We start from the raw sequence: 12923 nt of genomic DNA, 5'->3' as shown, positions 1-12923 counted from the left end.
TCCCACAACTTCCGAAGGCAACTTCTGTTCCATGGGTTGATCGTTCTCACGGTCAGAAAATTCCTCCTTATTTCTAGGTTGAATCTCCAGTTTCCATCCCTTATTCCTTGTTTGGACTAGGTGACCTACAAAGTCCCTTCCAACTGTTATTGTTACCCAGACTGGAGTTGGCACTCTGGGCAAAAGAGGATTGCCTCTCACCATTACACCTGTTCAGGGGGAGGGAACTGGTGCTGCCACCTCTTCAGAAAGCTGATAACCATCTCCAGAGATCTGCCAAGGGCCAGGCTACCTCCTCCCTGGGTTTGGCAGGCTGGGAAGAATATGTATGATCACAGCAGCTGGGACTCACCCTAATGGGGGAAACACGCCTCCTGAATAGGACAAGTGTGAGCAAGATCATACTAAGATTATCACGGGATGCCATGAAATGTTACATATTAAAGTTACTGAGCATACATGTTGCATCAAAGATATGTTAAATGATACTAAGCAATAAAAGATGTTATTCCAAAAACACCAGATGTTTGAACTGTATATAAAGTGATTCTCCACCCCCTCTCTTTTTTGAGTGTTGAATACATAAATAAAGAAGTTTTAATTCAGTGGCCTCCCAGCCTTTTTGATTCTATGGAAGGGGATTTTTTTCCCCCGCAGAATGGGGGTGCGCTGCCTGGATCCCACGAGTGCACACAATCCCATTGCAAACCGGTAGTAAAGGTAAGTAGAACCCACCCCTGGTTAACAGCCAGCTAACACTGTCCTCCCCAAATAATCTCTTTGGAAGCCCAACTGCTGCCCTGAGGAACACTATTCTCCAAACACATCATGGAATGTGGTAGATTCTCCAGTTAGACTGGGGGAAGGTGGCAAGAGGGAGCCCAGTTTAAGAGTCCTTCCACTGCAGAAAGCCTGACCCCTCTGAGAATCCTTGAAGCCTTATCTGATAGTTCCCAAGGGAATGCAGTCACTCCAGTGAGATTCTTGTAACATAGATAACTAACAATCAAGCTGCCCTTGAGACTGTTCACAAGTGGTTCTGCTTGCTTGCATCTGACACTGAGCAAGATTTGAAGGCAGTGCTGCTGTAGGCTTCTGGCATCTGTACCCAGCAAAGCCTCAGGCCAAAGCTCTGCTTAAAATATGCAGTTTCTTTAACAGCAGATAAGGAGAAAAGCTGGGAAATGATGCCTAAACCAAGGGCAGTGGACCAGATTTGGCCAAAGTCTGTCAAGCTTAGATCCCACATTGTTTTCCATACACTGCAAACCTCACTGCTATCACATCTTGCCTTAAGAAGGCACATGTTAAAACAGAGAGGTCCTGTGAAATGTCATGTAATTTCTGCCCTATGCAGGTCAGGTCATGTTGCCTCCTACGGCTTGTCAGACTTCCTGAACTGCATGTACTGATGGGGACAGAGGAAAAATACAATTTTATTGCTCAGAAGCTAAAGAGGAACCTGGGAGCTCTCTGACATTCTGGGGATTAAGAACCTTATAAACAGAAGAACAGGGACACTGACAGCCACTGAAGATGTTACCTAGCCTGTTAACAAAATATTCAGAAAACCAATCCACAAGCTCGGAGAACAAACTTTCCCCTTAATTAAGAATCTTCCCAGCGACTTTCTCCCCTTCCTTTTGCAGGTCACAGTCCAAATTTGTTTAATATATTTTTAAATTGTTTTAAATTTTATATTTTTATGTTTTTATTTTTGGCTGTACACCGCCCTGAGTCCTTCGGGAGAAGGGCGGTATATAAATTTAAATAATAAATAAATAAATAAATAAATGTTAACAATTATCTTAAGGGAGGAGATATGCTCTTTCTGTCCCCCTTTCTGCAAAAACAGATTTCCCAGCTCCAAAAGCCTGGATTTTGTCCCCTTGATCTTCAGGGGCCGTTGCTTCCATTCCCCCTGGATGCCTGTGGAAAAAGGGAGGAAAAGAAAGGAAAAGGAAAAGGGAAAAGGGAGAAAGAAAAGGGAAAGAAAATGAGGAGAAAGAGAAGAAAAAAAGGAGAAAGAAAAACAAGGGAAGGGAAGGAGGGAGGGAGAGAGAAAGAAAATGAAAGAAAGAAAAAGAAAGGAAGAAGGGGGAAAGGATTGCAAAGGGGAAAGAAAGAAAGAAAGAAAGAAAGAAAGAAAGAGAAAGAAAGAAAGAAAGAAAGAAAGAAAGAAAGAAAAATTCTCATGCAATCTCTCAGGAGAGCCAACTCATTTGAAGGCGTTTGGACGAACTTCCTGGTTTGGCCGGAAGCGGAAGCGCGGGAGCCGACCGAGGGGAGAGCGCTTCCGCACCGGCCCGGCCACGTGACCGTCCAAGATGGCGTCCTCCAGGGGAGCCGGCAAGGCGCCAGAGTCCGGACAGGGGCCGGAGCCGGCGGGGGACCTGCGCAGCGTCCTGCTGACCAGCGTCCTGCAGCTGGAGCCTCTGGACGTGGACCTCTTCCGGTCAGCGGGGCCGGGGCCGCCAGGGCCTCCCGCCGAAGTGGCTGGGACGGTGTTTCTCGACCCTGGCCGCTTGGAGAGGGAGGGGGCTGGCTGGGGAGTTCTGGGAGTTGAAGTCCACCCCTCTTCAAGCGGCCGAGGTTAAGAAACACTGGGCTGAGGGGGGGAGGGGGAGGGGGAGGAGGCGGCTCGACCTGTCGAGTGTCTGTGGAGATGCTCAGTCATCCAGGTCATGGTTGTCCCAAAGGTGCTTTTTCAAGAGGCAACAGCACTTCCTTAAAAGGTTTCTTTAGAAAGTCCAGTTCCCTTTTGGAAAAGCACCTTTGGGGCTCGACCTGTCAAGTTCCTGCCTGCCTGCAGCTGTGGAAGTCACCCTGCCCAGAGGCTTCCCTGTTTAGTGTTGGAGGTGGCCGCTGTGTCTACCTCGTGAACCAACAGTGGGGTGGCCGCCTCATCCATGGGGACAAGCAGCCAGTCTGGTCCCAGGCTCTGAATGTTGCCACGGAGGCGGAGGGCTGGGCCTTAGGATTTGGCCTTGAATCTTGGCACCAGAGGGAGCTTGGGGGCAGCCACTCGACTCCCCAGCCTGCATCGCCCCCCCCCAGCTTCCCCCGAGGAGGCGGCCATTGCCAGCTATAACTCTCCTCTTCTTTTCTCCTTAGGGGAAGGCACTACTGGGTGCCGGTCACGCAGCGTCTTTTTGGAGGGCAGATAGTGGGCCAGGCACTGGTGGCAGCGGCCAAGGCCGTGACGGACGACCTGGAAGTCCATTCGCTCCATTGCTACTTTGTGAGGGCAGGTAATTAACAGCTTCTGGAGAGGGAGGGGTGGGAGGCCCAGCAAGGGTGCCCGTCAGACTTAAAGGAGGGTGCTGCTGGGAACTGCTCTGCTTATAATTTACTTATTTGTTAAATTTATTTCTTACTTGTGGCTTACCATAATAAAAAGGAAGAAAAATGAAAGGAGTGTAAACAGAAGTAAAATACCTGAACCATAAAATTATCAATGACAAATGCTGATAATAATACATCATTATGATATTCAAAAAGAAATGAGGCAGATTTTCCTGATCGTGAGACCAGGTGGTGGAATACCCTGCCTCCTGAAGCTGCTGTCCTATTGCCAAAAGCTTTTAAGAAAAGATGGGGCAGCTATTTGTGGGATATAATGGGCAGGGGGTTGGATTATATTATTCTCACAGTCACCAGGGTTCCTTGGCTGGGACAAATGGGGGCTTACAACAGGTTCTTCTGGCTTCCAGGGGACCCCACTGTGCCTGTTCTGTATCAGGTGGAGCGCACCCGCACCGGAAGGAGCTTCTCGGTGCGCTCGGTCAAGGCCATCCAGCATGGGAAGCCCATCTTTATATGCCAGGCTTCCTTCCAACGGGGGCAGCCCAGCCTGGTGCAGCACCAGTTCCAAATGCCGGCTGTGCCGCTCCCAGAGGAACTGCTGACGCAGGAGCAGCTGATCCAGAAGTATCTGCGGTGAGTGGCTGGGAGGAAGAGGGCTTGCTGCAGTGCTGAGCCAACGGCACACCTGGCATCTCTCAGTGGGAGATGCCCCAGCCGCTCCATCCTGGAATGCAGGAATTGGCCCTGACAAGAGTTTAGCTCTGCCCCTGAGAAATTCCTTGGAGATTCTTGTATCTCTGGCAGTTGGGAGTGTATCCTAAATTCGTTGCTTTTTCCTGGCAGCAGTACAGAATCCAGGGCCTCAGAGGTGCCATCAGTGTGTTGAGCCGAGGCTGCTGCAGCTCAGACTGAGGCACAGTCTCCACTCTGCTTCCACTTTTCTCCACCTTTGGCAGAAAGTACTGTACTGGCACAGCCTCCGTGATTTCTAGCATCTCACACTGGCATCTGCCTTTTTTCCAAAGGGATCCCAACCTTCTAGAGAGATATCGGCAGGGACTCCGGAGAATGCTGGCCCAGGAAGTTCCAATTGAGATGAAGCCGGTGAATCCACCTGACTTTTTCCACCAGAATTCCCAGGAACCCAAGCAGCTCTTCTGGGTGCGTGCCAAGGGCTACATCGGTAAGACCCGCATCCTGACCCCAGCCTGCTTTCCAAGAGCAGTTTTATCATGCCCTGCTCTCGGTCAGCTCCCAGGGGAGGGAAGAGCTAGCTGGAGAAAGCAGAGACCTCCATTTGCCAGCTGAAGGTTCTTGTGGTGTGAGGAGGCTCTGTGGGGAGTGGTGGTCTTCCTGCCCCATCTCCTTCAGAAGAGCTGTCCCTTTGAGCCCATCTCTTGTCTTCTGCTGGTGGGCCAGTTGGGGACATTCCTATTGGCAGGGGAGAACCACCTGGGAAGGACAGCGCCAGCCCTTCAGGCACCGTGTTTGTATGAGTGGGGTTCTGAGTACAAGTGCTTGTTATGGGGCTGGGCTTAGGAGCCGCCTCCTTCAAAACGAATCTGCCTCCGCCCCCCTCGAGGCCCAAGAGTGGCTGCCTCCTCCTCCTCCTCCTCCTCTGCCGGCTAGTTGCTTCAGGATGCAGTCTGACCAGCATTGTGCTGCTTTGTCTATGTTTTCTATGCTGCAGATGATTTTGTGAAATTTAGAGCTTTGGGCGGTTTACTGGTTTTTAATTAACATGCTCAGTTCTGCCCTCGGGATGATTACAAACACTGCAAGAAATGTGTGCCGAAGACACCTCCCACCCCCCACGGGCAGAAGAGCGCTTGGCCTGTTGAACAGGGCTGCCTTGCCTTTTCCTGTGTAGCCCAATCTCCTCTCTCCCTCCCGCCCCCAGACTCACCCCCTTGCTTTGCCTTCAGGCAGTGCCGGCTTTGGCGCTAGTGTTGGCTTCTCCATTTCAGGTGAATGTGACATGAAGCTGCACTGCTGCGTGGCTGCGTACATCTCGGACTATGCGTTCCTGCGGACGGCCCTGTTGCCACACCAGCACCACACAGTGAAGTTCATGGTCTCGCTCGATCACACCATGTGGTTCCACGCGCCCTTCAGAACCGATCAGTGGATGCTGTACGAGTGCGAGAGCCCCTGGGCCGGTAAGCGCCTCGGCCAGCCTGTGTGGGAGGTGGGTGGTGCAGGAGAGACTCCAAAGCAGCAGGAGGTGTGGCAGCTTCTCCATTCTCCTCCTCCTCCCCCCACAGGTGGCAGTCGGGGCTTGGTACAGGGCCGCCTGTGGCGCAGAGATGGTGTGTTGGCGGTCAGCTGTGCCCAGGAAGGAGTAATCCGCGTACAGGAAGAGCAGCCTGCCACCAGCAAACTGTAGCAGTCTGTTCCTTCCCCATTGGTACTCCTCTCCTAAGGGGAGGCCCCCCTCCCTCCCTCTTGCACTGGCTGAGTCTTCGGTGGGTGACGGTCGCTTACAAGGATTCCCATAACCCCTGGAGATGGCACTTACTGATGGAAGCACTGGCACCCCACTTTCCTTGGGCATATTAATTTATTAGAGACTGGCTTCTGTTCCCCGACAGTTAATAAAGGGAGTAAAGCATCCCACGCAGCTCTGGTTTCTGAGGGGAAGGAAGACGGACGTTCCTGTGGCTCCACCTGAACGAATGCCGGAGGGGAGACCCTGCCTACTTCTCAGGCTGCGGCCAGAGTCCCGCCTTGGGCAGTGCCTAATGGCCTCCCCCAACTGAGCGAGAATAGCCTGTGGGGAGCCTCTCAGGAGGGCCCTTTGCCGCCCCTCTGCCAGCCAGCCCTGCAGATGCTCAGTGACAACACAGCCATTGTCATCACCTCACTTTCTTGGAAGGATTTGGGGGATTGTGGGTCTGCGTCCTCTGAAGCCTCTTCTGAACGGGCCAGCCAGCTCCATCCAGCTGCTGGGCAAGCAGAGACGCAGAGCTCACAAGAGGAAGATGGCACTGGCTCTTGCTGCTGGCCTCTCGCAGATGCCCCTCTGCTTCTCATCTGGTGCCCCCACTTCCTGGCAGCTCCTCAGGGCAGCGTCTGTTTGAGCAGCAGCTCCTTCAAAGGGGATGTCGGCTGTTTGCCCTCCCCCGATTCCTGCAGACGGGTCTCTGCCTGCTGCTTGTCCTTGCCCAGCACCCAGGCCAGATGGACGTGGGTCTGCAGGAGGGCAGCCAGGAGAGGGTGGCTCTGCTGACCCTCCAGCTGCTGCAGGGCCTGCTGGCAGGCCTCCTCGGCCTCTCCCCACTGCTCCAGCTCTTGATGGCAGACAGTCAGACCGGCCAGCGTCAGCAAGAAATGCCCCGAGCGGCAGGCACCCAGTTTCTCCTGCAGCCGCTGTGAGGTCATCCAGGCGGTCAAGGCCTGGGGGTAGAGGCCCCTGCCAGTCAAGCCCTGTGCCCGCTGCAGGCTGTCCAGGAAGAAGAATTCCAGGAAGGTGGCCGAGCGGCGGATCTCGGGCGAGGCGTGCAGGCGGGAGAGAAACTGTTCGAACGCTCGGCTGCGCTTGGTGATGGTCGCAGGGGTGAAGTTGTGCCACAGCTGCTTCCGGGGGAAAGGGACCCCCGCCATGTCTCTGCTGAAGTGGCGGCGCAGGCGTCGGTTCAGCCGCTCAAAGTCGGAGTAGCAGCGGGCGATGGTGGCAGGCGTGTGGTCAAATTGCCCTGCCCGGATCAGGTAGATGGTGTAGAGCTGGGTGCCAAGGGACAAATAGGTGAAGAGGGAGCGAGAAGCAGCTGCCCAGCCCATCCCCCTCCCCGCAGCAAAGCCTGTTGACCCTCCCACTGACAGGCTTCCTGCAGAGGCTCCTCCAGCGGCAGAGACGTGGGGGGTGTTGGAAGGTGAAGCGGCTCCTGCCCCTCGAAGAGAATTACCTGAGGCTCTTCTGAGCCCGGAGTGCCCAATGCAGCAGCAGAAGGAAAGAGACAACAGTCAAAGCCAGCTGCCCCCCAGGACCCCAACCCCACTGAAAGGTATGGGCAGGCCCCTTTGGGGAGAAGGGACAGCTGAGACTATGGGGAACCACAGGGTGTCCTTCCAATACCTGGGAGTCCTGCATCTTGCTTTGGGCTGGCCTTCGTTGAGGGGAAAGCAGGAGCGCCCTGCACCTCGCTTCCTTGCAACCTGGGCAAGAGGGCTCCTGCCCGGTCCCCTTTGAGCCCCCTCCTTCACTCACCACGTGCTTGGAGTTGCGCTCGCTGACCACGCTGGCGCTGGTGACCTCGAACAGGAGGCGTTGGGGCACAAAGCTTCCCCTCGATTTCCGCCAGAACTCCTGCAACTGGCGGGTGAGCAGGTGGCTGCCCCGTTGCTCGGCCAGGGGGGAGCCAGACTCTAAGCCAAAGGGGGGGAGAGAGCAACAGGTGAGTCTGGGGGTTGGCCCGTGGAGCCACAATTAACCAGTGGAACAGCCGGCCTCCAGAGTTGTGGGGGCTCCATCACTGGAGGTTTTTAAGAAGAGATTGGACACTGATCAGTCTGAACTGGTGTAGGGTCACCTGCTTGGGCAGGGGGTTGGACTAGAAGACCTCCGAGGGCCCTTCCAACTCTGTTATTCTGAATTGCATTTCTACTGGAGGCCAGATTTGGCATCAGGAAGGGAAGCTGCTTGGATCTCCCCTTCTAAACCGGGAATTGGGAACTTCGACCTAAATTCAGGGCGTGGGATTTATGGCGGATCTTGCCCTCCGCATATAAGCCCTGGTTCTCTGCCCCTTTCACGCCGTACCTCCGATCTCCGCCGCATCTCCGGGCAGGTCGAGATCCAAGAGAGCCCCCAGCTTCCCTCCGGCGGCCCCGAGCCGGGCTCCCTCCTCCTCCTCCTCCTCCTCATTGCTGCTGAAGCTGAGGGTGCCGCTGAGGCGCGTGGCCAGGCCCTCCGTGTCGTCGTCCAGCTCCGAGCTCTCCGGACAGTCCTCGGCCCCGGCGCAGCCCCCGGCCGGCCCCTCCGCCTCCCCGCTCCCGGCCAGCGCGTGCCGCAGCCGGTGCAGAAGGCGGGAGGCCATCGGGGCTCGGCGGGCGCTTCCCCGCGGGGCTTTGGGGGCGAAGGGCCGGCGCGCGCCCCTTCCTTCTCCCCGAGGGCCGGATGGCCTCCCCGGCGGCGCCCTCCGTGGGGCTCGTCGCCGGTCCCGCTGCTCGCCTGCCCCGAGGAGCCGCTGGCCGCTCACCTGCGAGGGGCCGCCCTGCCCGCCGCCGCCGCCCTTCTCCCGGCCAAGCGCCGCCCCGCTCCTCCTCCTCCTCCTCCTCTCGCCACCGCGGCTCCGGCCACGGGCCGCCTGCGCGCAGCTGGCCAGAAACGGGGCCGGGCCTCCCTGCTGGGCGGGCGCCTGTCTTCCGCCGCCCTCCGGAGCCCGAGGCGTCCCCCTCCCCGCCCGCGAACGCCGCCCTTCCTGAGCTCCGCGCCCGGCTGAGATGCTCGGCACCGGAGCGCGCCGGTTCTCGCGGCGGCCCCTCTGCAGGCTCCAGATCGGCTGGGCAGCCCTTCGGCTCCTTGGAGAGCGGGAGGCCGCCGGGAAGTGCCCGAGTATTTCATTTGATTTATTTGATTACAGGTAGTCCTCGATTTACAACGGTCCATTTAGTGATCCTTCAAAGTTACAGTGGCCCTGGAAGAAGAGATGACAGTTTTTTCACACTTGCAACCTTTGTAGCATCCCCAGGCTCATGGGGCCCAAATTCAGGTGCTTGGCAGCTGGCGCCTATTTATGGCGGTCACAGTGTCCCGGGGTCATGTGATTCCCGTTTTCTGACCTTCTGACAAGCAAAATCAAGGAGGAAGCCAGATACACTTAACAACACGGTTACTCACTTAACAACATCAGTGATCTCTTAACAATTGTGACAAGAAAAGCCATAAAATAGGGCATAACTCACTTAACAACTGTCTTGCTTAGCAACATAAATTTTGGGCTCAGTTCTGGTCATAAATCAAGGACTACCTGTATCCTTATTAACATTTAGAAGAGTTCTAAGAGATTTATTTGTAAAATTTATTAGCCGCCCATCTTGCCAATGGTAACACTCATTTTATTCCTTTATTTTATTAATCCAATCTATAAAGCCGCTCATCTCACCTAATTCTATCCAGCACAAAGTTCACCCATCTTCAAGCTGCCAAGGTAGGAACTTTCCTTTAGCAGTTTTGTCGCTCACAAGTTTTTCCCTAAAAGCTCATCTCTGGAAATTGATTTCTTGATGGAAATTTATATGGCTGCCCAATTCACTCTCAGTGATTCCAGTCAGCTTAACTTAAACTGGACCAAGTGGGAGCCTGAATGCCCCCTTCGTGCTTCTACTTGACGGTTGATTGAGACTTTGGAAAAAGTGCAGAGAAGAGCAAATAGATGATTAAAGGCCTGGAGACATAACAATAGGAAGAACAGTTACAGGAGTTGAGCATGGCCAGTGTAGAGAAAAGAAGGACTGGGGGGGACATCGTAGCAGCCTTCCAATATTTGAGGGGCTGCCACAAAGAAGGCAGGGGGTCAACCTATCCTCCAAAGCACCAAAAGGCAGGAGAAGAAGCCATGGCTGGAAAGAAATCAAGGGGAGATCCAGACTAGAACTATGGAGAAATTTCCTGATGGTGAGAACAATTAATCAGTGGGAAAACTTGCCTTCAAAAGTTGTGGGTGCTCCATCGCTGGAGGCTTTTAAGAAAAGACGGAACCACCATTTGTCTGAAAGGGCGTAAGGTCTCCTGCTTGACCACGGGGTTGGACTAGAAAAGTCAGGAGCATGGCCTCGGGAGAAATGGGTTATCCAGTCTTGGCAGCTTTAAGACTTGTGGACTTCAACTCCCAGAATTCCCCAGCCAGCCATGCTACAGCCTGAAGCTGCATTTGCTTTTTGGCAGTTATATCTTGCTGTTAACTTCTCTTGAGTCAGATATTATGCCAAGATGTTTTAGAACAGAATAAGAGAATAGAATAACACAGCTAGAAGAGACCTTGGAGGTCTTCTAGTCCAACCATCTGCTCAAGTAGGAGACCTTACACCATTTCAGAGAAATGGTTGTCTAATCTCTTCTTAAAAGCCTCCACAGTTGAAGCACCCACAACTTTTGTTCCACTGGTTAATTGTTCTAAGTAGTGCTGTTACTAAGGCAGGCATCCCCCATCCCATTCCTGTGGGGTTCGGCTTTTCTTTCCAAGTTAAGCCTTTTGCGCTTGTTTCCGTGAAATTTCTTTCTGATATATAATTAATAATAATAATAATAATAATAATAATAATAATAATAATAATAATAATAATAATAATAATAATTTTATTTATATACCACCCTTCTCCCGAAGGACTCGGGGTGGTGTACAGCCAAAATTAAAAACATAAATATACAATATCATAGTTAAAATTAATTAAAATCATTAAATAGTTTTGGGCAAATTTTAAAACCCAATATTAAAACCCAATTTAAAACCCAATTTAAAATCATTCAGTTAGACAGCCCCGCCTGTCGGAACAGTAGGGTCTTGAGAGCACAGCGAAAGACCCGGAGGTCAGAGATGTTACGAATATCCGGGGGCAATTCATTCCAAAGGGCAGGGGCTCCGACAGAGAAGGCTCTCCTCCTGGGTGTCGCCAGCCGGCATAACTTGGCCGATGGCACCCTGAGGAGTCCCTCTCTGTGGGAGCAGACTGGTCAGTGGGAGGCTATTGGTGGCAGAAGGCCAAACACCGGCCTATGATGGACCCTGCACAAAATCTTCTAGCAGTTTGACCAAAGCCATTCGTCATTTTAAAGCCAGCTGTTTATTGGAGGTGGAGGCCCTTTGACAGCTGCACGCAACGAAGTTTCATTTTAATGTATGCCGATCAGTGTACATTCAGTGACAATAAAGTTATTCTAAGTCTATCGTTCTATTGCCTCGCCATGCAGTTGCATTTATTGATTTAAACTTATTGGCCACCCAGCTCCAATGGACTGACTTTAACCTCACTTTTAAGGAAAAACGTGTCAAATGTTTTGCTGAAACTGTGAAGATGGCACACCCACCATCGAATAAAGAGATGTCCTGATAACAGAGAAAACTGTTGTTTTCAGCCGTTCTGGAAAGACCTGTTTTTCAGTTCAGGTGATTTCCAGGCAGGTGAGTCTCAAAGGTTACGACAATTGGTTTCCTAGAGAATGTCTCGGCTTGGCTTTTCTGCCTGGCTTCAAAGTCAGTGGAAGCTGGGCTTGAACACGGGGGGGAGGGGGTGGGGGTGGGTGTGGAGAGGAAGGGGGATGAAGCCTGGAGGCCGGTGGGTTTTCCCCGCTCTCCCCAGCCCACTTTGCCTGGCAGAGTGTCAGAGAATTGTGCAGCAAGTGTTCAAATGAAGTCAGAGACACTGACACAAATGTGTAGTTTTATATAAATAAATATGTTTAGCATTTATTATATTTACTGCAGACAATATAGTCAGGCACACAGGAGCATCATAAGGTTAAATCAAATACAGGTAGTTCCTCGACTTAACGACTGCAATTGAGTCCAAAATTTATGTTGCTAAGTGAGACATTTGTTAAGTGAGTTTTGCCCCATTTCACGGCTTTTCTTGTCTCGGTTGTTAAGTGAATCATTGTACTTGTTAAGTTAGTAAGGTTGTTAAGTGAATACGGCTTCCCCATTGACTTTGCTCGTCAGAAGGTCGCAAAAGGGGATCACGTGACACCCCCCCCACACCCCCCGGACACTGCAACTGTCATAAGTCCACGCCAGTTGCCAAGCCTCTGAATTTGGATCACATGACCATGGGGATGCCGCAACGGTTGTAAGTGTGAAAAACAATCATAAGTCACTTTTTTCAGTGCCTTTGTAACTTTGAACGGTCACTAAATGAACTGTTGTAAGTCGAGGACTACCTGTAGCATACAGAGCTCAACAGAAGAAAAAAGGCGGGGGGAGGAAAAGGGAAACGCCCCCTTTACACCCCCTTAACCAATCATAGCACAGGTTGCCTCATGCTGGAGCTGGCAATCAACTATATCTATATTGGTTCGATTTATATGCCGCCCTTCTCCGGAGACTCAGGGTGGCTTACAATGGTTTTTAAGCAATAGCCTTCATACTTTTGTGTATACCTGCTTAGTAGGGCTTTCGGCCCACCCCCCCAAGCAGTGTTCTTTTTTATACAAAGTCATCTTATTGCCCCCACAAACCAGGTCCTCATTTTACCTACCTTCGAAAGGATGGAAGGCTGAGTCAACCTTGAGCCTGGCGAGATTTGAACTTGCAGTAATTGCAGGCAGCTGGTGTTATCTTAACAGTGCTTTAGTCTGCTGCGCCACCAGGGCTACTTCTGCTGGCTCAGAAATTCTGGGAGTTGAAGTCCACAAGTCCTAAATGGGCCATCCTTCCCCACCTCTGATCTAGCTGGCATCCCTGTTCCAAAATTCCGTCGGAAAAGCGTTGTGCAGAAAGAATGCGTTAAAGTGACATCTACGAAACCACACCTATTATATGGCCATCAACCTTCAACAGAATTGGAAGGGACATTAGAGGTCTTCTAGTCCAACCCCCTGCTCAGACAGGAGACCCTATACCATCCCAGGCAAATGGCTGCCCAGTCTCTTCTTCGAAACCTCCAGTGATGGAGCCCCCACA

General features: G+C 52.4%; 2 protein-coding genes across 2 annotated transcripts; one reads left to right on the top strand and one right to left on the bottom strand.

Moving 5' to 3' along the window:
* Window positions 1–2319: 2319 nt before the first annotated feature.
* On the top strand, window positions 2320–5919 carry ACOT8 (acyl-CoA thioesterase 8). The gene is made up of 6 exons (XM_070941886.1): window positions 2320–2455; window positions 3115–3251; window positions 3714–3939; window positions 4332–4489; window positions 5274–5465; window positions 5571–5919. Exons 1-6 carry the CDS (start codon window positions 2328–2330, stop codon window positions 5690–5692), a joined length of 963 nt encoding a protein of 320 aa, XP_070797987.1. The 5' UTR covers window positions 2320–2327; the 3' UTR covers window positions 5693–5919.
* Window positions 5858–8487, bottom strand: SNX21 (sorting nexin family member 21). The gene is made up of 3 exons (XM_070941885.1): window positions 8066–8487; window positions 7514–7671; window positions 5858–7029 (listed from the first exon to the last, which is right to left on the bottom strand). The coding sequence occupies exons 1-3, from the start codon at window positions 8340–8342 to the stop codon at window positions 6367–6369; spliced, it is 1098 nt and encodes a 365-aa protein (XP_070797986.1). The 5' UTR covers window positions 8343–8487; the 3' UTR covers window positions 5858–6366.
* Window positions 8488–12923: the final 4436 nt, after the last annotated feature.

Source organism: Pituophis catenifer, unplaced genomic scaffold (genome assembly GCF_029215685.1).
Source record: "Pituophis catenifer annectens isolate HBS135680 unplaced genomic scaffold, rPitCat1.0.hap2 SCAF_3, whole genome shotgun sequence".
NCBI classification, from domain to species: domain Eukaryota; kingdom Metazoa; phylum Chordata; class Lepidosauria; order Squamata; family Colubridae; genus Pituophis; species Pituophis catenifer.
This window is presented reverse-complemented; position numbering and strand designations above follow the sequence as displayed.